This window comes from Danio rerio, chromosome 4 (assembly GCF_049306965.1).
Source record: "Danio rerio strain Tuebingen ecotype United States chromosome 4, GRCz12tu, whole genome shotgun sequence".
Classification (NCBI taxonomy): Eukaryota; Metazoa; Chordata; class Actinopteri; order Cypriniformes; family Danionidae; genus Danio; species Danio rerio.
In genome coordinates, this window is record NC_133179.1 from 53,561,210 (window position 1) to 53,586,735 (window position 25,526).

The 25,526-nt window shown below is 36.8% G+C and overlaps 2 protein-coding genes across 3 annotated transcripts in view; both read right to left on the minus strand.

The window, feature by feature from the left end:
- LOC141375011 (uncharacterized) overlaps positions 1 to 25,526 on the minus strand; it is a 181,020-nt gene that overhangs the window by 141,037 nt on the left and 14,457 nt on the right. The window lies entirely within an intron of this gene.
- Positions 543 to 7,372, minus strand: LOC137491278 (uncharacterized). The gene has a single exon (XM_073948986.1). It carries the CDS (start codon positions 3,796 to 3,798, stop codon positions 2,890 to 2,892), a length of 909 nt encoding a protein of 302 aa, XP_073805087.1. The 5' UTR covers positions 3,799 to 7,372; the 3' UTR covers positions 543 to 2,889.

Genomic DNA, 25,526 nt, shown 5'->3' on the forward strand with positions numbered 1-25,526 from the left:
CTTCACTGTGCGCTCCATTTGCGCAGTCTGACCTAATTAACGGAGATGATCCTCTAAGAAGAAGAATACTCCTCTATTTAGCATGGCAGGTGAAGAGCGGGATGCGCGGGTAAGTGGTTACTTGATTTCTATAGTGGTTTATGTACACAGCAAATTCATTGGTGTTAAATTTCAAGTGTTGAGGTAATTCAGAGTAAAGTGTTAAAATTCTAGAGTTAGATCGGCATTAGAAGCTGATTTGCCTCCTTGTCACACAGAGTAACATGTATCTACCTTTGTAGAAAACCCTTGTATTTGAGAAACTAATCAGAGTGTCTGAAATCTCGCCACACCCTCATTCACCTGGCCCTTAAATTGATCAATTAGTTTAGTCCACTAGACAGAGGGAATGACTACAAATAAGTGAATTCAGACACCTGCTGTTGAACACCTGCTGTTAACAAGCACAATCACTGAAGGAATAATAAATTGAAGGAAGAAATGAAACTACAGACACAGCCTCACACCAAACCAACTGAACTAAAACAGAGGATTTAACAACTCCATTAAATAATAGCATAAGCAGCTTCACTGATTACAGTTTGACTTCATTTCTGTAAGAATATTTGACAATGAACAGAGGTTTATATTTTTTTTTTATTAAAAATATTTCATTTGACCTCACCATCATGGAGATCAGAGGCTGCTTATTTGAGCTCTTGAAGCTTTACTCTTATATCCTAATGTTTCTAAAACTCATTAGCTATAGCAAGAAAGGTCAAGAGAAACTATACTGTTTATGCTTAATTATTATAGATTTAATTTCAGGTGTTTATTAAGTTGATTCATAAAGAGATTCAAATATAGTTGCATTAAAACTGCATGGGACAATACTACTGGTATTCTGCTGCTCTTCATAGAAAATTCAACAAACAATTAGGATGCAATTAATATTTACAGTGTCATGCACTAAACATTCAAGCTCCAGCTTGCTCTTTATGACACACAGGCATCAAGAATCAGGATATGAACCTCAACCGTGGTTGCTAAAAAAAAAAGCTGCATAGTACAAAGCTCCCAGCATGCATTGCAGCATGAATAAATTATGCAGCTTTATGTTCTTATAATCTCTTTTCCTTTATTTTGTGTTGTTTTTGGGAGGTGATATTTCAGTAGTGTTTTTTTTTTTTTACTTGATTTTTATTTTTTTTTGTTTGTCACCATTATTGAGATTCAAAGACTAATTATTGATGTCTGTGTGTTTTTGAGTTCTGCCATAGATCAAACATTCTCATTGTAAATATTGTTTTTATTTTATTGGAGCTTCAGTGGTTTCATTTATGTATATTATTTATTTCTCACACATAACTAATATGATATTGAATTAGAAAACAAGCAGGAAAGGATGGCTATGTTTTCATTAATAATCTCTTCAGACTGACAATTTAATTTTCTTTCAGCTTTCCATGCTATATGTTTAAATAGTGTAATTAACACTATCTATAGCAGCTAAAATAAAAGACATTTATAGTAAGAAGTTGAAGAGCCCGACTAAAGCAGACTCTGTCCTCCATCATGGTGACTTCAAATGAACAACAGAAATTTCATTAAGAGCTTTTGTTCACATGACAGAAATAAAGTCACAGGTCAGTAATAGATGAAGCTCCATGATAAGTTGTTTAATGTGTGAGTTTTTTTTAAAGATGTTGAAAAATAACATTTTTTATTGTGTAATTTGTTTTATTTTTATTGATTATTATTTTATTTAGAGTTTTTTTTTCTCAGTTGATTTCATCTTTGGTTTTGGCTTGTGTTTTTCTTTCCTTCAGTGATTCTGCTTGTTAACAGTTGTTCATCAACAATTCTCAATCCTCCTTTAATTAGACACATAATTGTCTCATTAACTTCATCACTGTCTGAGTGTTCAGCCCTCTGTAGTGAGGACACTAGTTAGGATTTTGCTCTGGAATTTAAGGCTTACGTGTGTTCGAATGAAAAATACAGACTATGGGATTTGTTTTTAACAGAAATATTCTGGAAACTGAATTTACGAATCTAAAATGTTGAAAACAGCAGATTACTGGCAACCACTGCTGCCAGTATTTTGACATACATTTAACATATATTTTACACAATAAGAGTTTGTTAATTAACACTCTCTTGGTGTTGACAATGTTAACACTTTCAAAAGTGTTATTTTTAACACATAGTGGTTCCCATATAAACTCTGAGGGAGTGTTAATTTTAACTCCAAGGTAGTTAAATCTACTATCTAAAATTTGCTGTGCAGTGTGAATCCTCTTTTGTGTAATTCAGATGTGGTAACTGATTAAACCTCTTGTCACAGTGTGAACACTTGTACGGTCTCTCAAGTGTGAAACGTCCGGTGCAGTTTCAATTTTGTAATAAAAGTCTTCTCACACTTAAGCACATATACTTTTTCACACCAGTGTGGATCTTCATGTGTTCATTAAGGTTTGCTGATTGGTTGAAACTCTTCCCACACTGAGTGCATGTGATTGGTTTCTCTCCAGTGTGGGTCTTCATGTGTTTATTAAGGTCTGAGGAGTTGTTGAAACTCATCCCACACCGAAGCTGCGGTCACACTAGAGTTTGAGCATGCGAAATTCTATTGTATGGTGCTGCGATAAGGCGCGGGATTAAACAAGATGATTAGACATAAAAAGCGATTGGTCTATATTTTACATTTCTGTCCATAGAGGTCATGTTTTTATCTTTAATTGGTCTCACAGTCAAGTGATACAATTTCGCAGGTCAGAGTTCACCAAGCTTGAACTTTGCAACACAGTGAACTGCGAAACTTAACACACAAACTTGGTTTGTGGTCTGACGCATTCCCGTGCTTATGAAAGGAAATCCATGGGAAGAAAAGTCCAGTGTGACCGCGGCTTAAGTACAAGTGAATGGTTTCTCTCCAGTGTGGATCATCATGTGTCGATTAAAGTGTGATGATCGGCTGAAACTCTTCCCACATTGAGTGCATGTGAATGGTCTCTCTCCAGTGTGCATCTTCATGTGTTCATTAAGGTGTGATGATCGGCTGAAACTCTTCCCACACAGAGTGCATGTGAATGGTTTCTCTCCAGTGTGGATCCTCATGTGAATCTTAAGATCCCATTTTCTTCCAAAACTCTTCCCACACTGAGTGCAGGTGAATGGTTTCTCTCCAGTGTGGATCCTCATGTGTTTATTAGGGCGTGATGAGCAGTTAATAGTCTTTCCACACTGGGTGCAAGTAAAGGGTTTCTCTCTAGTGTGGATCTTCTTGTGATTATTAAGGTGTGATGATCGGCTGAAACGCTTCCCACATTGAGTGCATGTGAATGGTTTCTCTCCAGTGTGGATCCTCATGTGAATCTTAAGATCCCATTTTCTTCCAAAACTCTTCCCACACTGAGTGCATGTGAATGTGTTCTCTCCAGTGTGGATTGTCATGTGAGTCTTAAGATCTAAATTTCTTCCAAAACTCTTCCCACACTGAGTGCATGTGAATGGTTTCTTTCCGGAATGAATCTTCATGTGTTCATTAAGGTGTGATGATCGGCTGAAACCCTTCCCACACTGAGTGCATGTGAATGGTTTCTCTCCAGTGTGGATCCTCATGTGAATCTTAAGATCCCATTTTCTTCCAAAACTCTTTCCACACTGAGTGCATGTGAAACGATTCTTGTCTCTCCTTTTCAAAATGCCTTCAGTCTGTAAATGAGTTTTTTCCTCAATTTTGAAATGATGTTGATCCTCTTTCCTCCCCTTATTCTCTTTAATTAGGTCTGAAATAAATAAAACATTAGTTTTCATTAAGTCTTAAAACTCTCATCAAAAGCTGAAAAGTGAAAAGACACTGGAAACATTGGCTACACACACTGTAATTTTGATGCATGGCAAATTAAAATAAACCAGATCATATTTTGTTTGGTCCATTAACGTGTACACATTTAAGCAGATTCAACTCATCTTTATTTATCTAGTGCTTTTACAATGTAAATTGTGTCAAAGCCGCTTAACATAGAAGTTATAGTAAATTAAAAGTGTGTCGGTCCAGTTTTCAGAGTTTCTTACATAATTGATCATAAAAGCCATTTTGGTCATATTGATAAGACACAGATTTGAAAGCTGTAAATGGCTATTTTTATTTGTGTATATTCATAATTACAACAAAATGTTTTCCTAAAATTTGTAAAGCAGACAGGGAATACTTGTTCATTCTGTGCCTGACTGGTAAACACATCAGAAAAAAAGTTCTGGGGTAAAAGCTGAATATTTGCCTCGCAGACATGAGACATACCTGTACAGCATCTGCATAAAGGCTGGAATGTGCACATTTCTCCTTGTGTGCTGTTGGGTCAGTTTCATCCATTCTGGGGGATTTTTAAGCTAAATTTGGCCAAAGCTTTCTCTGCGTTTCAGAAAACGAACTGATATTTAGGGGACATCTTATTTTAACATATTCTGGGAAAATGCTTTGAAAAAAAAAAAAACTCAATATACTCTGGGAAAATTTTCTCCCTTTTCATTATATTCATGGCTGTTTTTTTCTCCATTGGCCTCTATTATATATATTTTTTTTATTGCAAAGCCATGACAGCATATAATCATGCATTTATGATAGTTGGTGTTTTCTGTGACGACAGTCAACATTGTTTAATTGGTCTCCATCCATAAGACGGCAAAAAGGAAATGGGTGAGAGAATAAAGGAGGAGGAGGAGAGTTGAAGAGGGCAGCATTATGTGGTGTGCGGAAGAAAGAGAAGTTGACTGAACTTTTGCAGTGCAGGAAACGAGAAGAGAAACTGTCGAGACGAGCAGTGTAAACTTAACGATTGGCCGTGAGAAACAAAACGCGATAGTACGTATTGAAGCAAACATAAAGTCCCTTTAAGTACTCTACAGTCTTTGATTCAGATTAAAGTGTAATTTAAAGATTAATTAGGTTATGTTATCTAGGAAAGTTGGAATAATTAGTCAAGTTATTGTATAACTGGTTTGTTGTGTAGACAATCAATAAAATATACAGTAAATATTTCTTAAGAAAGCTAATAACACTGACTTAATTTTTTTTGTTTTTATTAAAACTGCTTTTATTCAAGAAATAAACCATAAGAAATAAGACTTATTATGACTCCAGAAGAATTATTTGTGTTTTATAGGAAATATTGTGAAAATCTCCTTGGTTTAATTTAGATCACTTAGGAAACACCATTTTAAATTAATGGGAGGGGGAAAAAATGGATTTCAACTGCATCTGTTAAAGTTTACAGGTGTAAAAATGTGCCTTGATGTACTGTAATGTTTAAAATGTGTAATCCTACAATACAAAGTTACTTGTCAAATAAATGAACATGGAAGATTATTTCGAGTTTAAGTTATTTAATTAGCTTATTAATGAAGACAGGGCAGCACAGTGGCGTGGTGGGTAGCACAATCGCCTCACAGCAAGAAGGTCTCTGGTTCAAGCCCTGGCTGGGTCCGTTGGCATTTCTGTGTGGAGTTTACATGTTCTCCCCGTGTTGGCGTAGGTTTTCCCCGGGGTGCTCCGGTTTCCCCCACATAAAACATATGCTGGATAAGTTAGTGGTTCGTTCTGCTGTAGTGACCCCAGATTAATAAAGGGACTAAGCCGAAAAGAAAATGAATAAATGAATATTTATGAAGACTGCAGAGTGATGCATAAAAATGAAATAGCCCCCATGCTAATGCTAACCCCAAAGTGCAGGCTGCATCTAAGAAAGAGACGGGTCCGGCAAATAACAAAAGTGCGGTCCTTCAAACTATTGATGCACTAAAAGATGATTTGATTGCTAAAATTGAAGGCCGTTGCACAGTCAAATGAACTTTGCAATCAAATTGACCAGCTTCAGACAGAGTTACTCCGACTCTGGCTTTGCTAAAAGACCGAAGCAAGGATCTTGAGGAAAGGTCTCACTGCTCAAATCTCCACATTACGGGAGTTAAAGAAGGACGGGAGCATTGCAGACGTGTAACGGAATTTGTAGCTGGCGTCCTAAAAAATACCCTGAACCCCGAGAAGACTCCACTTTTGGACCAGGCACACTGCACTCTACGCAGCAAACCAGTGGACGACAAGGAACCGCTACTCTTCGGTTAACTTTTAAATTACCACTATAACAGATGTTCGTTGTTGTTATTTCTAGTTCTCAAGTATATTTTGTCAATAATAGGGTAGTTTTGTTTTTGTTTCAATATTGTGTTGTTTCGTGTTTATAGGTGTATGTGCGATCACCCCTTTTTTTCTTTCCTCTCTCCCCCACACATCCCCCTACATACAAAACCCACAGATACCTTTCGGATGCTTCTGATAAATGTTTTCGACAGCCCTCCATAAAATAGGTGGAGTAAAGACAAACTTTACCAGTTGGAATGTGCGGGGGCTAAATCACAAAGTGAAACGAAATAAGGTGTTCGCATATCTTAATAAGTTAAAATCTGATATTGTATATTTACAGGAGACACATCTGTTGAAAAAAAAAACTATCCTAAACCTAATAGAGGAGGCTATACACAAATATATTATTCAAACTTCAATAGCACTACTATTACTGTACAGTTTGTTATGGAGTCAAATGTGTTGGATAAAAATGGCAGATACATAATAATCCAAGGTAAATTTTTTAACATGTCTGTGGTCCTGGTTGATGTTTATGTTCCTAATTGGGACAATGTACTATTTTTCAGTGATTTATTTTCAGTTTTGTCTAGTCTCGACACACACAATTTAATTTTAGGAGGCGATTTAAATTGTGTTTTGCACCCAATTTTAGACCGCTCTAGCTCTTCGAGTAATACATCAAGTCAGTCAGCACAATGTGTCAACTCGTTCCTTCAGGCATATGGTGTAAGTGACCCCTGGAGACTTAAATATCCACCTTCCAAGCAATTTTCCTTCTATTCACCTGCGCATCAAATCTATTCCAGGATTAACCATTTTCTCCTGGACAAGCAGTTACTTCCCTTAATGTCAGAAGAAGAGTAAGGTAGTATTGTTTTTTCAGACCATTATCCAGTCTCACAACAGCTATGTTTTCAAGGCAATGTAATCTCCCAACATACTCAATACTCTTGGCAGTCGACGATTTTGTAAAATTTATTGATGCTCAAATTGATTTCTTCCTTGAGACAAATAAATCCCAAGAGATAGGTTGTAGCATCCTATGGGATACTCTGAAATGAGGACAGATTATTTCATATCAAGCTAGTGCTAGTAAAAAAAGTCAAAACGGCTTACAGAGATGAATAATATTAATACAATTGATCAGCTACACTCAACATCACCTTCCGAAGAGCTCAATAAGAAAAAAACTTCTTCTGCAGGTGGAATATTTATTTATTTATTTTATTTATTTATACAGGGACAATGTACAACATGACATGCTGTGCCAGAGTTAGCTATAAAGCTAATTTACATCTGTAGTCCCTGGGCAGGAAGTAACAAATTTAACAGTAACAACCAATACAATATACACTTACAATACAATACATCATTGTCAATAAAATCAATATCAAATCAGTGATTGCATATTTGATTTTGTTTGAGCCAAATTTTAAGAACAGTTTTAAAATGCATAAAAGTGCTACTCTCTCTGATATACACTGGTATTTTATTCCATTTTTCTGCTGCTTTAACTGAAAAAAATGATTGTCCAATAGCAGTTCTCTTAGGTTTAACTGAACAATCACCTCTAACAGATGACCTAGTCTGTCTTATATTGTCCTTGCCGACAATCACACATTGTTTGAGGGGTGGTGGTGCAAGATCATGAAATATTTTATACATTAAACACACATCAGCATAAAATAAACTGTCGAATGTTAATAATATGACTCCCTGACAAGTAAAAATGCAGAGGATCTTCACATAAGATCACGCTAGATTCATTATGAACATGGTGAACGAGCTGGCAGGTTATTGTGTTACCAACTGACACAATCCTCAGCAGCTGGTTTTATAGCAGCAGTTAGTAAGGATGATGGCAGCATTATTACTGATAAACAGGGAATTAATGGTTAATTTAAAAACTTCTATAAAACTCTTTGCAGCTCTGAGGTAAACAAAATTGAGCGTATTCAAAGCTTTTTTAATTATTTAGAATCACCGTCCCTCTGTGATTCAGATAAGTTGGCATTAGAAAGAAATATAACACCTTCTGAAATAGAAAATACAATCAAACAATTGAAAACCGGAAAAGCACCAGGCCCTGATGGCTTCCTGGACGAGTTTTATAAGAAGTTTACTGCCAAGCTAACACCCCTGTTGTGCAAGGTATTAGGTATAAGGATGTACTTAAATGTGAATCTTATCTTCCGATCAGCTTACTCTGCTGTGATTATAAGATCCTGGCTAAAGTGCTGGCAATCAGAGTGGAGTCAGTCATGAGAAAGAGAATTTACCCAGATCAAGCATCCATTCGAACAAATAACATTATTTCTAAATGCTTTTCACTCTCTAGGGGAACGAGACAGGGCTGCCCTCTGTCCCCTCTGCTCTGACATTGCCATCAAACCTCTTGCAATTGTATTAAGGAACTCAGATGGCATGGGAGGAATTTTCAGAGGGACACGAACATAATCTCCTGCTATAAGTGGATGATCGTTTTCTTTTTCTGTCAAATCCAGATACATGTATTCCAAAAGCTCTTACAATAATTTCAGAATTTGAAAATGTTTCTTGATACAAAGTCAATCTAGCAAAGAGTCTCCTTTTCCCTTTCAATGATAGAGCACAGCAAATGTCCACCCAAACCTTTCCATTTTCAGTCAGTCCTGATAAATTTGTATATCTTGGTGTGAGTGTGACACGTAAATATAAGGATTTGTTTAATAATAATTTTTAAATGACGTTAGACAAAGTAAAACGAGACATGACGCACTGGTCAACCTTTCCTTTATCTTTGGCTGGGAAGATCAATTCCATTAAACTGATAATACTACCAAGATTTCTGTTTCTATTTCAGACCGTGCCTGTTTGTATTGCCAAGATTATATATTTCAGCAGTCCAATTATGGTTTAGGAAGGGAGTTAACTGTGTTAAAGACCTGTTTAAAGATGGCATATTTATCTCATTCAACAGTTAAGAACAGACATTGAGATTCCCCAGTCTAATTCTTTTAGGTACCCTCAGGTCCATCAGGGTATCTGCACATTTTTTAACAGAAAATTTAAGACCTTTTAAGACCTTTTTAAGTCCTCTAAAATGAAAATTTAAGACTTTACCTAAAAAAAAAAAAAAAAACAGGAAAATGTTCAGTGTGAACACAGAATGATGTGGTGAAGTATGGCGGCAAATCTATGGCGGCAAATCAATGGCAATATAAATCGAGCGCAGCGGTGATGTTTGCGCGCGAGGAGAAGTGAACCGTGAGCAGATTACTTGGTTGACTTGGTTTACTTGTTATCTCTAACGCTATTGGCTACTGTGCCTTTCCGGAAGTTAGCCGGGATTGGACGCAAGTTAAAAGATCATGCCGTTAAATATATATACAATTTGCAAGTCATAATCATAAGAAACTTTCTGAGAACTTTATGAGGATTCAATCTCGAGAAACAGTCAAATAATATCCAAAATAATGACTTGCATTCTTGTAACATGACTTTCTGAACCCATTTGATTTGTCCGTGCAGCACTTGTCTGGTTTGTTGTATTTTACTTCATTATTAACCACAACAGCAGTGCTCATTATTACACTTGGGGATGATCTTTCTAGGAAATATTGTCTTCAGAAGAGTTTATTTGCGTTTTAGATCTTTATAGATAATTATAATTAATTTATCTTTATAGATAATTGTTAACATTGTTTGTAATATAGATCAGTGTAAAATATATATATCTATATATATTATATATATTTTTCAATCTCATTTTTAGTTAATGATTGAATAACCTGCATATAAAGACTTCAATCAAAAATGATTAGCCCAATTAAACATAAAGAATACAGTGACAGACATTCAGATGGGTTTTTATCGCCACCTATTGAGCAACAATTTAATTTCTACAATCTTCGTTTGGCTTTACTCACTATCCATTACATCATTCCACTTCAGAGGCATACAAATACTACTTTCTATACGACAGGCCCACATCTTAAAGGTCACATATGCAGTTAAAGTCAAAATAAGTAGCCCACTTTTTTCTTGTTTTATTTCGGCAAGAATAAAAGCTGTTTTAATTTTTTAAAACCCATTTTAAGGTCCATATTATTACCCTCTTTAAGCTATTTATTTTTTTTCGAAAGTCTACAGAACAAACCATCGTTATACAATAACTTGCCCAATTACCCTAACCCGCCTAGTTAAGCCTTTAAATGTCACTTTAAGCTGTATAGAAGTGTCTTGAAGAATATCTAGTCTAATATTATTTACTGTCATCATGGCAAAGATAAAATAAATCAGTTATTAGAAATGAGTTATTAAAACTATAATGTTTAGAAATGTGTTGAAAAAAATCTTCTCTCCGTTAAATAAAAATTAGGATAAAAATAAACAGAGGGCTATTAATTCAGGCGGGCTAATAATTCTGACTTTAACTGTATAGTGGAATAACAGACTAATGACAATATATTTACTATAAACCTTTGTACTTTATGCACTTCATGCATGTATAGCCTATTTTGTATACTATTGTCCATCCAATTTATTCTGACTTGTTCTTCACAGAAAATGAGTCAAGGACAATGGATCTTAGAAAAAAAAAAGATTTTTGTAAATTTGAACATGTTTAGTTTAAGTTCAGTTTAAATGTAGGTGCTAAACTTCATCAAATGGTTCAAAACACATTAAAAGTCTGAATTATTCGTCCTGATTTAATAGCCCATGTATATTTTCCCCAATTTCTGTTTAATGGAGAGATCTTTTGCCACATGGTATAACTCTCTCTTTCTCTCCCAAGTAATAAAGTTTGTTACAGAAATACATCTCATTATTTTGATATGTCATTATATGACTTGGTCATGATGGTAAGAATAGGCATTATTATGAGATTAATTATTACAAAAAATATCTCATTATTGAAAGTAAGTCTCCACCTATTATTACTGAGAAAGTAAGTCTATGTTTCACACTGTGACATTATGATAAGATTTCCTATATAATTTTATTTAACGGGGAAACTAGCTTACCTGCGTCCAATCCCGGATAACTTCTGGAAAGGTAGAGTAGCCAATAGCGTTAGAGATAACAAGAAAACCAAGTCCCGCCCTAGGACTCACAAAAATCTAAACTGTTTCGCGCGAGCAGAGAGAAGAACCAGCGAGCGAGCGGAGAGAACTGATCGCGCGCGCGCTGTAGGCATGACCTCGCTCGCGAGAGCGTACATCGTGCGCACAGATGATAATGTGCACGCGCGGGACTTGTTTTCTCGCGCTGGATCAGTTGAGCGCGCGCGTGAAGATCCCCTGTGCGCTCGCGAGCTGTAATTTTCTCGCGTGTAGACCTGTAATCTGCTCACGGTTTACTTCTCCTCACGCGCAAACATCACCGCTGCGCTCGATTTATATTGGCATTGATTTGCCGCCATAAGACGAGTCGGACATGATATTTAAGATCCCACATGAAATTTAAGACCTCCTTATGGAAAATTACAGAATTTAAGACATTTTCAGACCTTAAAAATCGAAAATTTTATTTAAGACATTTTAAGACTTTTTAAGGACCCGCAGGGACCCTGTTTAAAATAACCAGATTCCTGAAACATATGTTTGTGAAATTTATTTTGTAAGTTTCCTTGAGTGCTATACCAGCATGCAGAGAGTTTGTGTGTGTGTGTGTGTATATATATATATGTATATATATATATATATATATATATATTGAGAGAGAGCTAAGAACACCCATCACAGATTTCTCTTTTAAATTAATATTTTCTACAGGATACTTTACAGTGTACTTGGTTACATAAATTAATATATTAGCTTATCTTTGCACTCAGCCAAAACAACAAGATGAATTCAATATCACGTTTAACAACTATAGTGAGATGAGATCATCCAGCAGATGAACTGTCTAACATGCACTATACTCTCACCTGGGGTTTATGCTCACCCGCCAGCTCTTGAAAGAGAGTGTGTGGTCACGTGATTTGCGTTTTTAGCCGTGTACTAGAATGAAAGGAGAACTTCTCAGAACCGCTAAATGAAACGCCGGTGTATTTCCCGCGATTTCTCTGCGCCTCCCTTGCGTTTCTTCTCTCTGACTCTCGACTATTTTGACAAATACACACAGACGACGCATGCTCACACAGAGCCCAAAATAGGAGTTTGTGATTGGACCAGCCTAATGTCAATAAAGAAAAGAGCCAATGGGCTGCAGAGTGTCACATGGGGCGGCCCGGTCTGTCTGTCCAGGAAAAAAAAGCATCTACTTTCAGAGAGTCACAAATCACAGGAGCGTCAATTAATAAGGCAGAAAAAAGCGATAGGCTGCTAAGCCTTTTATGGGCCAATCAGATCATAAGACGATGATCAGCCCGGCCCAAAAAGTACGTCGGCCCACCGGTAAAGTGCCCGGTCCGCCAGATGGCCAGTCCGCCCCTGTGCTCGACCAAATGGTTGATTTGTCACTTTATGGTAGAAAAGCAAAACTAATGATTTCATATCATACATTTCTGCAGTATAAATTTACTGTTTGCTGAGAAATATAAACTTGATCATTCACAGAATAAATATGACACAGCCTGTTATTTATTCATGAATATACTGAAATCATTTCTTAAGTATATATATATTTTTCAACACTTTTAGGATAGTTTCGGAGTAAATATAATGAATTTTTAAAACTAATGTGTCAAAATCACAACTTATAAAGATAACCTCTTAAATGGCAAATACTGCCATGTTTTTTGTAGATATTTGATGAATGTCAATAGTTTCTATGGTACAAGAACTCACATCGTCAGGCCCTTTTACCAGAAAATCCCTTCACTGATGAGATAATTCAGCATGTTCACTCACATACTATACTCTCTCTGTCTCTCTCTCTCTCTCTCTCACACACACACACACACATTTTTGTGAATTGTGGGGACATTACATAGGTTACAATTGTTTTTATACTGTACAAACTGTACTTTCGATTGCTCTAAACCCAAATCCAATCTCTAAACCCAACTCTTACAGGAAATTTTGTGTAGTTTTACTTTACGAAAATAAAAAATATTTAATATGATTACAAGTCATACATAATGTCCACATAATTCACCATCTCCAGAGATGGAGTTTTACAGCATTTCTCAGTATAGTGAGATAGTGGCTCGTGTGCTGTGCCGCCTTCACTCGCCCTCGCCTCTGCCATAGTATTGCGACATCGCGCATAGGAGATAAATGACGTCAGTATGGAATAACCGGTCATGATCTATTACTGAACAGATATCGATCATTTTAACACCCATAGTAACGAGTAACGATGCAGCACATAAAAAATCTATCGGAGTAAAAGTATTTAACTCATCAAAAATATATACTGAAGTAAAAAAGGAAGTAGGAGAAAAAACAATACTCCAGTAAAGTACAGATACTGCCTTTTAGTACTTAAGTACAGTAGTGAAGTAGTTCTACTTTGTTACTATACATCTCTGGAAACGTGCACGTTCCAGCGTTTATGCAGATGCTGTACATGTATGTCTCATGTCTGAGAGGCAAATATTCAGCTGTGTGTTCAGCTGTTACCTCAGACTTTTTTTCTGATGCGTTTACCTGTCAGGCACAGAATAGACTAGTATTCCCAGTCTGCTTTACAAAAAAAAACATTTTGTAATTATATATACAAATAAAAATAGCCCATTTACAGCTTTCAAATCTCTGTTTTATTAATATGACCAAAATAACTTTTATGAGAAACTCTGAAAACTGGACTTACACAGTTTCAATTTACTATAACTTCTATGTTAAGCGGCTTTGACACAATTTACATTGTAAAAGCACTAGATAAATATAGATGAATTGAATTGAATTTGCTTAAATGTGTACACGTTAATGGACTAAACAAAATATGATCTGATTTATTTTACATTTAATGTGCATCCAAATTACAGTGTGTGTAGACAATCTTTCCAGTGTGTTTTTACTTTTCAGATTTTGAAAAGATTTTTTAAGATTTAATGAAAACTGTTGTATTTATTTATTTCAGTCCTAATTGAAGAGAATGAGGGGAGTAAAGAGGAGGAACATCATGTCAAAATTGAGGAAAAAACTCATTTACAGACTGATGGTATTTTTAAAAGGAAAGACAAGAATCGTTTCACCTGCACTCAGTGTGGGAAGAGCTTTGGAAAAAAACACATTCTTAATATTCACATGAGGATCCACACTGGAGAGAAACTATTCACATGCACTCAGTGTGGGAAGAGTTTCAGCCGCTTATCATCCCTTAACCTACACATGATGATTCACACTGGAGAGAAACCATTCACATGCAGTCAGTGTGGGAAGAGTTTTTACTGCTCATCAAACCTTTATAGACACATGAGGATCCACACTGGAGAGAAACCATTCAAAAGCACTCAGTGTGGGAAGAGTTTCAGCCTGTCATCAAACTTTAATCCACACATGAGGATTCACGCTAGAAAGAAACTATTCACATGCACTCAGTGTGGGAAGAGTTTGAGCAAACCATCATCCCTTAATCTACACATGATGAGCCACACCGGAGAGAAACCATTCACATGCACTCCATGTGGGAAGAGTTTCAGCCGCTCATCATCCCTTAATCTACACATGATGATTCACACTGGAGAGAAACCATTCACATGCACACAGTGTGGGAAAAGTTTTTACTGCTCATCAAACCTTTATAGACACATGAAGATCCACAATGGAGAAAAACCATTCACATGCACTCAGTGTGGGAAGAGTTTCAGCCGATCATCATCCCTTAATAAACACATGAGGATCCACACTGGAGAAAAACCATTCACATGCACTTGAGCCACGGTCACACTGGACTTTTCTCCCCATAGACTTCCTTTCATACGCATGTGAATGCATCAGACATGAAACGCAAGTTCGTGTATCAAGTTTTGCAGTTCACTGCGTTGCAAAGTTCAAGTTTGGTGAACTCTGACCTGCAAAATCATATCACTTGACTCGAAGATCAAAACATGACCTCTCTGGACAGAAATGTATATTATGGACCAATCGCTCACTTTATATCTAATCATCTTGTTTAATCCTGCCCCTTTTCACAGTGCCGTACAACAGAATGTTGCATGCTCAAACTCTAGTGTGACCGCAGCTTTGGTGTGGGAAGAGTTTTAGTAACTCATCAAACCTTAATAAACACATGAAGACCCACACTGGAGAGAACTCATTCACATGCACTCAGTAGCTATGTTTCCATCCAAAAATGCGAATAAACTTTGTGCAAAACTCGATTATCGCATAAAAGTTGTGCGAATGAAGCATCGTTTCCATCCAACGAGTCAAAGCGAACAAAATCGTCACTTCCTGATTAACTTGCGCCAAATATCAACAGTAAAAACTGCATTTGCTGCAGTAGGAGAAGCTGCATCAATCTTTTCTAAATAAATGCGCCACAGAAGACAATCCTGACAAGTAGTGAGCGCGCAGTGGCGTTTGAAGATGTCAGACGAAAATAACATTTCAGATGTTTTATAATGTGCTCAGCCTGACGTTTTGTCCATTCACACACATTTTAAGCACCACATGATCTCTTTTAACAAATCACATGACCTTTTTTAATGCGCATGCTGGAGTTTGTGCGGTAAAAGTGTTTCCATCGCAGTTTATGCGCATCTTTTCTTATCGAATAAAAAGTTTATCCTACCCAGTTAGGCGCATAAGTTTTTTATGCACATTTTCAAAATTTATGCGCATCATGGCGTTTCCATCAACTGTTTTTTTATGCGCATTTGCAAAATGTGCATAAAATAGGTGGATGGAAACATAGCTAGTGTAAGAAGAGTTTCAACGGATCAGCAAACCTTAATGAACATGTGAAGATCCACACTGGTGTGGGAGTATATGTGCTTTGAGTGTGAGAAGACTTTTATTACAAAATTGAAACTGCACCAGACGTTTCACACTAGAAAGACCGTACAAGTGTTCACACTGTGACAAGGAGATATTCACACTGGAGAGAAACTGTATAGATCTGATCAGTGTCTACAGAATTGGACAAAAAGCTGCACACATGATATGAATGCAGCAAAACATTTTCTCATGTGCACTGGATGTTTCATGTCTGAATAATGTTTGAAAAGGCTGAGTGGCGATGTACTGTTTTCCAACACTCCTACACTGCAATAGGTGGGTTGTAAATGTGTTGCACTCTTTGCGTTTACTGTAAACACAATGATGGCGACTGAGAGAAGAACAGTTTCATAAACATCTGGCAAACAGCACCTCTGCGTCTCTTTGCAAGTTATTGTACAGGTGCGGATACGTCTGTACTCCACTCTCCAGTGTATTCATGTAGCTTTTGTTGTTATGGATTATGTTCTCTGTCTGACTCCCTGAACGAGAAACAAATCACTAGGAAGACACTGCACATCAACAAGAAGGTGGAGCTCCAGGACGGATAGTTTGCAGTATACCAGGGCATCAAGTTTAGAAAGCCCATTCAATTGTCCTGTTTTGCATCTTTTATTAGTGAAGTTTCTTTAATTTTAGGTTCAAGATTCTTTCTAGTTTACTACGTTTACTTTTTTTGAGTAGAATACAAACTTGATGAATATTTTATGATTTAGGCAGAGCGACCGGTATTACAATACAATATTATTACTCTTTGATGATCCCAAAGACTCCAGATTGGCATTACTCATCGATGGGTATATAAAAGTTGTTATGCTAGCTACCCCAGGATGCTGTGGCTACTCAGGAGTCCTCATGTCAAGACCTGCCATCTCATTGACTCTTTAACCTTATGGTTTTGTTTTGCATTACCTATATCATGTAGTTAAAGTGTTGTAATAATATTCCAAGTTCTTCATTATTACAGGGTTTCCGCTGGGTCTTAAAAAGTCTAAAATTTAAAAAAAAAAAATCAAAATTTAGGGCCTTTTAATTAAAATCTTAAATTGTCTGTTCTAGGTCTTAAATATTTTCACACAGGTCTTATTTTTCTGATGTCCATGTAACGCTAAATCAAATATTAATTTAAATTCTTTTTTTGGTGTTGTTGCTAGGTTTTCTTGGTGATGTTGTTTTTATTTTACTAGTCCAATTGTAATTTTCATTATTACAAACTACAAATTAGGTCAACTTGCAAAAGCCAATCAGCTTTCTGTTTTTGAGTGTGTGCTGCGAATTTGACGTCATTGCTGTGTTTTTGGAGGTTCACTGTGGCTGCATGCCACATGATTTCGGCTGGCTGAGTATGGCATTATTTCACTGTCAAATGTCGTAAGCACAGTATTACAAGTCGGGAGCGCAGTCATGTAATACGAGAGAGCGAATCTATTTGCTCATGCACTGGTTTCCTCTTTTCGTGGACAAAACTGCTCGTGAGCTCTCAAAACTCTGGCTGCTCACGTGCGAATGATCTGCTCTTGCTCCGTTGGACGGTGCAGACTCACAATTTTTGTGTCTTTTGTTTCCTCCTACTTTCATGCTTTTGCTCTCCAGAGATGCTTCAGCATACTGTAGTATTGAGAATAGTTAATAAAATACAGTGTGGTTTTACTACAGTAACGTGTGGTGAATTGTAGAATAATATACCCTATATTGTGAAAAAAATACAGCACTGGGTCATTTGTTTATATTACACTTGTGTTATCATAGCAACTATAGTATTACCACTAAAGATTAATTGAAGTACTTTACTATAGTACTGTTCAAAACACTGTACAACAGAGACTAGTTCGCTTTATTTTAGTTGACATAATAAAATGAGATTGATAGTCACATTTAATTAAAGAGTGAAAAGTACAGGAGGCTCTAATACCTTATCAGGTTTTCTCTATTTTACATTAGTTACATTTCTGCTTGGGTTAGTTATAACTAAATGTTTTATTTTATTAGTTTGGTGCACCTTTTGAATGTTTAATAAATGTTTTTAAATTAACTATTCTCTTTGTCTTTAAGTGTTTGAAACTGGAAATATCATCATATAACATACAGCCAAAATGTTATGGTTTATTAGAATAAAAATGTAATATGCAAGTCTATTTTAGTTTTTGGTTATTGGTAATATAGTGTATTAATATAATCATATCAAAAAGCACGAAAGGAAGAGGGAACAATGTTCTGAGAGCGCACAAGAAAATTTGTGCATGAGCAGTGCATATTTGAGAGTAAGTAAATATGTGCACTAGCAGTGTATTATATTTAAGAGCTTGCACGCAGTTTTGTCCCCAAACAGGAAATCAGTGCACGAGCAAAGAGATTTGCTCACTCGTATTACATGAATGCGCTCTTGACTTGTAATACTGCACTCACAACATTTGTCAGTGATATAACGCCATAGGGAAGCTCACAGAATTTTTTGAGACTCGGGTGAAAAGTTCGCGTGGCGCCGCATTTGATATAAAACACTTTGAAGAGATTATGTCCATATACTGTAAAATATCTGGACGTAGTATCCGTGACGTCACCCATAGGTTTCTGAGTAGAGCAAAAGAAGCCACAAGTAGGCGTGGCCAACCGTCGCCATTTTGTTCGCGCGTCATCGCACCCTTGGTGGGATACCAAACAAGGGTAAAGAGGCGGAGAGTGAACAAAGCTACAGATAAGTGCTGGCATTTTGCTTGGAGCTGGTTCAGACACGTTTTACTTTGGGAGAACGCTTAATACTTTATTACCTGTGACTCGTTTGTATTCTGACCACATGTGCTTGGGTGTACATTATATCAATAAAGTGTTTAGACTTTTAAAAACACTGTAGTAATACACAGAGCCACTAAGCATTGTTCTTGTGTAGTTTCCTACAGCAGGAACACGCAAATTACTTCCAAACACTTCAGATATAGTCTGTGTTAGTAAATGCAAGACTATTGATGAAATCCAGCATAACACTGTATGACAACACTTCAGATGACTGTTCTAGAGCCTACAGCTAATCAATCTGACAGATTCTGCAGTGCATTACAGCTCTAAATATAATGATAAATGATCTTAAATAAAACAAATACATGTATAGAGATGGTATATAAGTATATAACTTTACTCACATGAGAAACGGAGGCCACGTGAATGGTTTGTGAGCACAATTAAGTGCACACAGCATGCCATGCAATCTGATAATTGTAGGAAACAAGTGCAAAAGGCAGTTGACAGTGTAAAGCCACATAAAACAACACAGAAATATGATAAATATGCCGAGATCCGTGGCTAATCTGCAGGATTCAGCTGAGGTGACGTGACGGCGACCAACGAGACCTAGCTGTCACTCAAGTGGCCATGGCCTTAATTATGCAAACTTAATGTAACTTAATATAAAGGAAACTGATGATAAAGAAGTTATAAAAAAAATTCACCCCCCTCACAGTTGTCATGAAGGGTAATATTAGCTGTATTAACCAAATTCTTTTTTTGAACCAGGCTGTAAACACCTTTTTTTCTGCTGTAAAGTTGGCCATTCTAACAGTGGGCTCAATTAAAATTTGCTCTATTATGGAGCCAGGAGCGGCCAGGACTAGCGGAATTTCGGATGAATTGCAGTTTTAGTTACTTCCGTATTGGCTTCCTAAAGGGAGAGCGGGAGGTTGCCGCTTGATTTTGTCTGAAACGGGTGCATCTTTATGATCCATTCATGCGTGATCATAGGGAGAACCAGATGACCAATAATTCTTGGCTAGAAATTGCAACAGTAGGAAAGTAGGAAAGTTTTTGTAAAAGTTTGCTAAAACCTGAGGGATGAGTTTGTTAAAACAAAAAAATAGGCCCCCAAAAAAATCTTCAATGATATTAATGATTCTCCTTTTATTTGTCTGATTTTACTGTCTGTTTCTTTTGACCGTGTGTCAAATTTACTTCAAAACAGACGCGGATTCGCGTGATGGGCAGGGCTTCTGTCTGCCCGGTGACTCTAGCTTCATAGCTAAATGGCTAACATGGATTTTATTGAGAAAATAACAATGTTAATGTGCTTTATGGAGACCGAAAAACAGCGTTGATACGTTTAGGGTCATGTCTGAGTCCACTGCATACTTTCAGAGGTGCATCCAGCTCTGTGAGCTCATAAACTCCTCCAGAAACTGAACCTGGATCATGGAGGCTTTCAACGGTGCTTCTGACTGAGCCAAGCCCAGTTTGATGACTTGTTGTCGGTGTCGCCTGGAGGATTTCCCCTGGGACACCATCAACATGTTCTACGTCACAATCTCGCCCCCACAAGAGCATGCTTCTGATTGGTTAACGCGGCGCGAATGTCCGCTGAAGGTTAGATTTTCGAACTCGAGAGATTCGCGCAAAACACTCGTTAAGCGTGTCAAACGCGCAAAACGCTCAATTCGCCCCGCGCCATTCGCTTAATTCTCGTCATTCGCGCCGCTGGATGTCTATGCGCGCGTTTGCATTGACTTAACATGTAAATCACTCACGCTTGATGCGCGTGCCGTGTCTGGTGTGAACGCAGCATTAGAGGTGCGGTTTCTTTCCCTGCCATGTCACACTCAGCAGCAAACCGTCTCACTGCGTGCTGAAGGTCCATGTCCTGTGAAGCCGAGGACAACGTTATCTGCAAATGGCAGAGACAGTCCTAGCCTGCACCTAAGATTCTGACAAATTATTATATTTTTGAGATCAGCCTCATAAATAACACATTTACAAATAAAATAAATAAATGGATGGATGGACATTGTGGTGGTGGAAGGTGAAGTAGGATGGCTTGTTCAACCATAAACCAAGAATGAGCTCTCTCAGGAGGGATGGACCAGTGTGCGAGATGTCTTAGACTAAAGGCGTTATAATGAATAAATGCTCAGGAAGCCCCAACCCTTTTTTATCAACTTTTTTAACAGGCTGCCCAGTCAGTCCTTGTACAGCAGCCTCTCCCGCCTGCAGCCTGAAGGCAGATCACCCATCTGCGTACCGATGGCAAATGATTTAGCACCGGCAGTGTGAAGGTAATTCCCTTGTACTGTCAGACCAATCTGCTTCTCCTTTATTTGAACAATTTAGGTTGACTGTTTATTCTATTCTTGTTCACAATCACAGATACTTTAGTGACAGTTTCTGAACTTGTCTGAGTTTATTACATCTAGGACATTACTGCAAATTCACTACACATCTATAATGATATATTGTATTCAAACAGCAATAAATTTAGTTAAATTGACATGGTTATATAAAGCATAGTGCAAATAAATACCCCTTTATTAACATAGGCTGTTAAACAAACAGAAATGGTAGAATGTGATGACATCAGTAATATGCAAATTGACGTATGACGTAATCTAGCGACTTTACGGGCAGAGCTTAGTGCCTTTTCATTGAAAATAGTTGGCAACAATGCCAGATCAGCAAGAGACATTTGTTTGAGTTTCCTTCGCCGACTGGCCTCAACGAAACATGGCGTTCCTGATTGGTTGGTGACTCCGCTTCAGTGATATCCTTGGGATTCATTGCTTGTGAGTGGTAGTTGTCCTGGGTTGTCCTCAGTTGAGAGTCTGTTTGCAGAAGTTTTTTTTGCTGTATTGGTGGTTCCTAAACTTTAAGAGGTTGCATGGAAAGTTCTTTGCGACCTGATTGCGTGGCGGTGTGTGGCTGGAAGGGCATCCTCTGCATAAAACATATGCTGGATAAGTTGGCTGTTCATTCCGCTGTGGCGACCCCAGATTAATAAAAGGGACTAAGCCAAAAAGAAAATGAATTAATGAATTTAGGAATTTTCACTTGAAGTGTCTTTGTCGCTATCTTTTTTCTGTCAAAACTGTATTTTCAGGAACTCTCAAATCAGGTCAGAGGTCATGGAGACCTCGAGTGGAACTGAAGGGCTTAAGGATTAAATCCCTTGAAGGGATTTTGATATTAATATTATGTGTTAATTCTGTTTAAAGTGATTTTCCTTTTTATTCAAGATAGACTTTGTGTAGTGAGAATATAGCAGCCTGAATGTCGATAACCATAATTTCTCAGCCATTTGATAAAAACGGCTTAGAGTACACTCAGCCTTGGGTAAGAAACAGATTGTACCTTTAGTGTGTGTGTTTGTGTGTGTGTAAATATTAATAATTGAATATTAGAACTTCAGTAATGTAAATAAATAACTTTAAAGAATAATGTACATATGTAAATACAAACAACCGAACATTTGTTCTCTAGTAATGTAAATATCTTAATATAAATAACTTTAAACAATTGCACATGTGTAAATTTAAATAACTTTGATGAATTGGTAAACATTCTGTACAGTGATGTGTAGATATAACATTAAACAATCTTCAAATTAAAAGTGTGCGTGTGTGTGCATGTGTGTGTTTTGTTTACATCTGTGGGCATCTTGGAAGGTAAAAGTAAAAAAATAAAGGTTCAGCTTTTTCCCGAATGGTGTGAAACATTCTGATGTCTTTGTAAATGCGTTGAATCATCATGTCATCTTTTGCATGAATGATGAAGTCACACCAGTCCAAACCTGAAATGAGCATTTGTCCTTGGACTTGCCGGTAGTAGGCATGTTGCTGTTTCAGTTCTGGTGTGCCATTGTGAAATTTGAGGTAAGAACAGTCAACAAAACTTTTGACGTTGGGACATTCTATTTATTTATAGAAGGCCTAAAACATGGTGCTCGTTGTGGTCAAAAATGATCCCATCTGGAGAGGACCCCAGCCAAGGAGCATCAGTGTGAATTAAAAATCCACATGGCTGGTAATTTACCTCTCGCAGCAAGCAGTACTCCATAACTGCTTCAGACTCCATTTGAAGTCCTGGCTTCATGTTGGCTGTCTGACGAGTTCCTTGTGGATTCTTTCGGCCAGGTGTTCAGCTGAGGTCTGGCCATGCACATGACAGACATCTTACTGAAGCGTGACGACGTTATCCGGGTTTTCCTGACAGAATGCCAATCAAGACATGCACTCTGATATCTGGTGGCTTGCTTAACATAGTGAGCCATTTCTGAAGTTATGGTCAATGACCTCATGTGAAGTTGTTCCTGATTATTATGAAAAAACAAGCAGACAGGTGGCTGTAACCATCTAGTGGCAGTCGTGGTGTTGGTGAGGCATCACGATGAGGAACAATGTTGCGGTTTGTTGCAGCTGGCTGTTGGTATGACAGGACACTTCCAACTTGAATTTTTCCGAAGGCAGAATCCACCCAAAAATCCTCACTCGACATCCCAATTGTAGTGACCAAAGGGGCTGTAGAACTGTCAAAGTGTTCGTAAATCTCTGCCACTTGAAGGACTGAAAGATCAGGCAGCTCACTGGTGACACCTTTAATAAAGTGTACTCCTTAAATGAAACAAAAGACTTAATCAAAATGTAAATTACTTAGTTCTAAATTTGTTGTCCTATTCACATTTTATGTAAAACCATATTCATCTTCTTGAGTTTGAGTTTAAAGTATTTTATAAAGCTGTTGTGGTGTCTTTTACAAGAATAGATAATTATCCCATTGTGATGCAGTCACATATCTATAATATTTAAGAATAATATTGCGTTAAAGAAACAGATCTCACAGAGCAGGGCTATTTTAAATCTTTGGTTTAACAAACATACATGTAAAATAGAATTTAAAATAGAATTTACAAGTGTCCCACCTTAATCCTTCAGCAAGTTTCCTCTCTTCGGGCCTCGCAGACAAAATCACCATATTATTGACTGGACCTGGCTCGACTCCCTAGGGATACACAAGGTGCTCGTTAATAATAACAATAATAATAAAAAAAATAATATGAGTATTAAACGCCAATACTGATGTTCTAATATTATTATTATTATAGGACAATTAAGCCATTTCTGACCACTGTCCTGATTAATCACTGCTCAAGAAAAAAAAAAAAAAAAAAAAAAATATATATATATATATATTATTGTTTAATAATGAAATTGTTAATTACTAAACTCTTACTTGTTTGTGCATTTCTCTAGCTCTTCTTAAAGCTCTTGATTTTGTGTCTTCATTGATCTATATTTTCTTGAAGAAGAAGAGTTACTACTTCATCTTCGCTGTCAGAAAATCTGTGATCTCTGTCATCTGTGGTTTTTTTGGGGGGGAGGACCCATTTCAAAAAGTGGGGCCTCTCTCTTCCTCTCTGTCTTCTAGAATTTTTAGAAGGGTTTTTCTTTTTTTCTGAGGCTTCAGCAGTCCTTAGTGTTTTCTACAAATCATTGATAGAAATGTAATTAATGAACTGTACAGAATTCTGAAAAATTACCAGCTTTCTTTTTTTAAATAAATGTTTTATTGTCAAATATACAAAGATAGAGGGAAACCTCACGGGAAAAAGACATACAAGTTTGGAACCATGCTAAGCAAGATTAGACATTAGAAGACTTTTTTAATACTTGATAATTGTATAATATATTCTAATCAATGCTTTTACCAAAAGTTTGAATTCATTAAGTTGCTATGCAATTCATGATAATGGATCAATGACTTATATGGTCAAACACATGAAAGATCATAGTTCACGATGAATGGTTTTGCTTTAATATTTATATATCCTATATTTGAATATATTTAAAGTTTTAACAAATAAATCGACCTGAATTCAAAATGTATGAGTGTTAATACTTTAAAGGTAATTAATGTCGTAAAACTATTTAAAATATTTTTAAAAAATTATTCGTACAATGAGAATTAAAACTCTGTATCCTAACTGACGAGCGTGCACGCAAAGTGTTCGAATAAACCGATTAGTGACGTGACTTTACCTAAAATGACTCCATAATCTGATTCATTGTCAGATAGATAACAAACTGGAATGATTTGAGTGATTAATATGAACTGCCAGTGATTCATTTGACAAGCGGAAGTTTCAGTAAGAAGACGAAGACCACACCAATCTATGAGGTAACATTCAGAGGTTTAGAATAAGATTTTTATAAATACGTTACGTTTTTCTCTTTCAGAGCTCCTTTTTCTTTTTCAGTTCCTTTCTCGTCCTATTCTTCATCCTGGTTGAGGACTTTTGCTGTCCTTATCCGCTTGGACGGGTTAGCTAATTCCTCCTCCATCTCTTCAGGGGTTTCTGGAAGGTACGTTAAGTAAGTTAACAATATAATGTTAACAGGTATAAATTGTTAGGTCTGGGTATATTACGTTAGCAATGTGCTAGTAATTACTAATATGATCTCGACTTTAAAAATAAAATAAGCATTTGTTTTGATGTTATAAAGCAATTTACTGATTTAACGTTAAAACAGAGCAGTAATTAGAGCACTTTAACAATAAAATAACTTAAGAAAAGTACTTTACCTTCAGAAGACGGTTGGTGACAGTTGACTGACAAGCATTCGAATCGGCGACGTGAAGCGATTCAGTTCTCAATGATTCAAATCTTTTTTCTGAATGATTAATTTTACCATTTATAATGCAAACCACACTGTTATGCCACTAGGTGGACAAAAACAAGCGTCTTTTTAAGTGTGATAGACTATCTGTATGAACCTGTA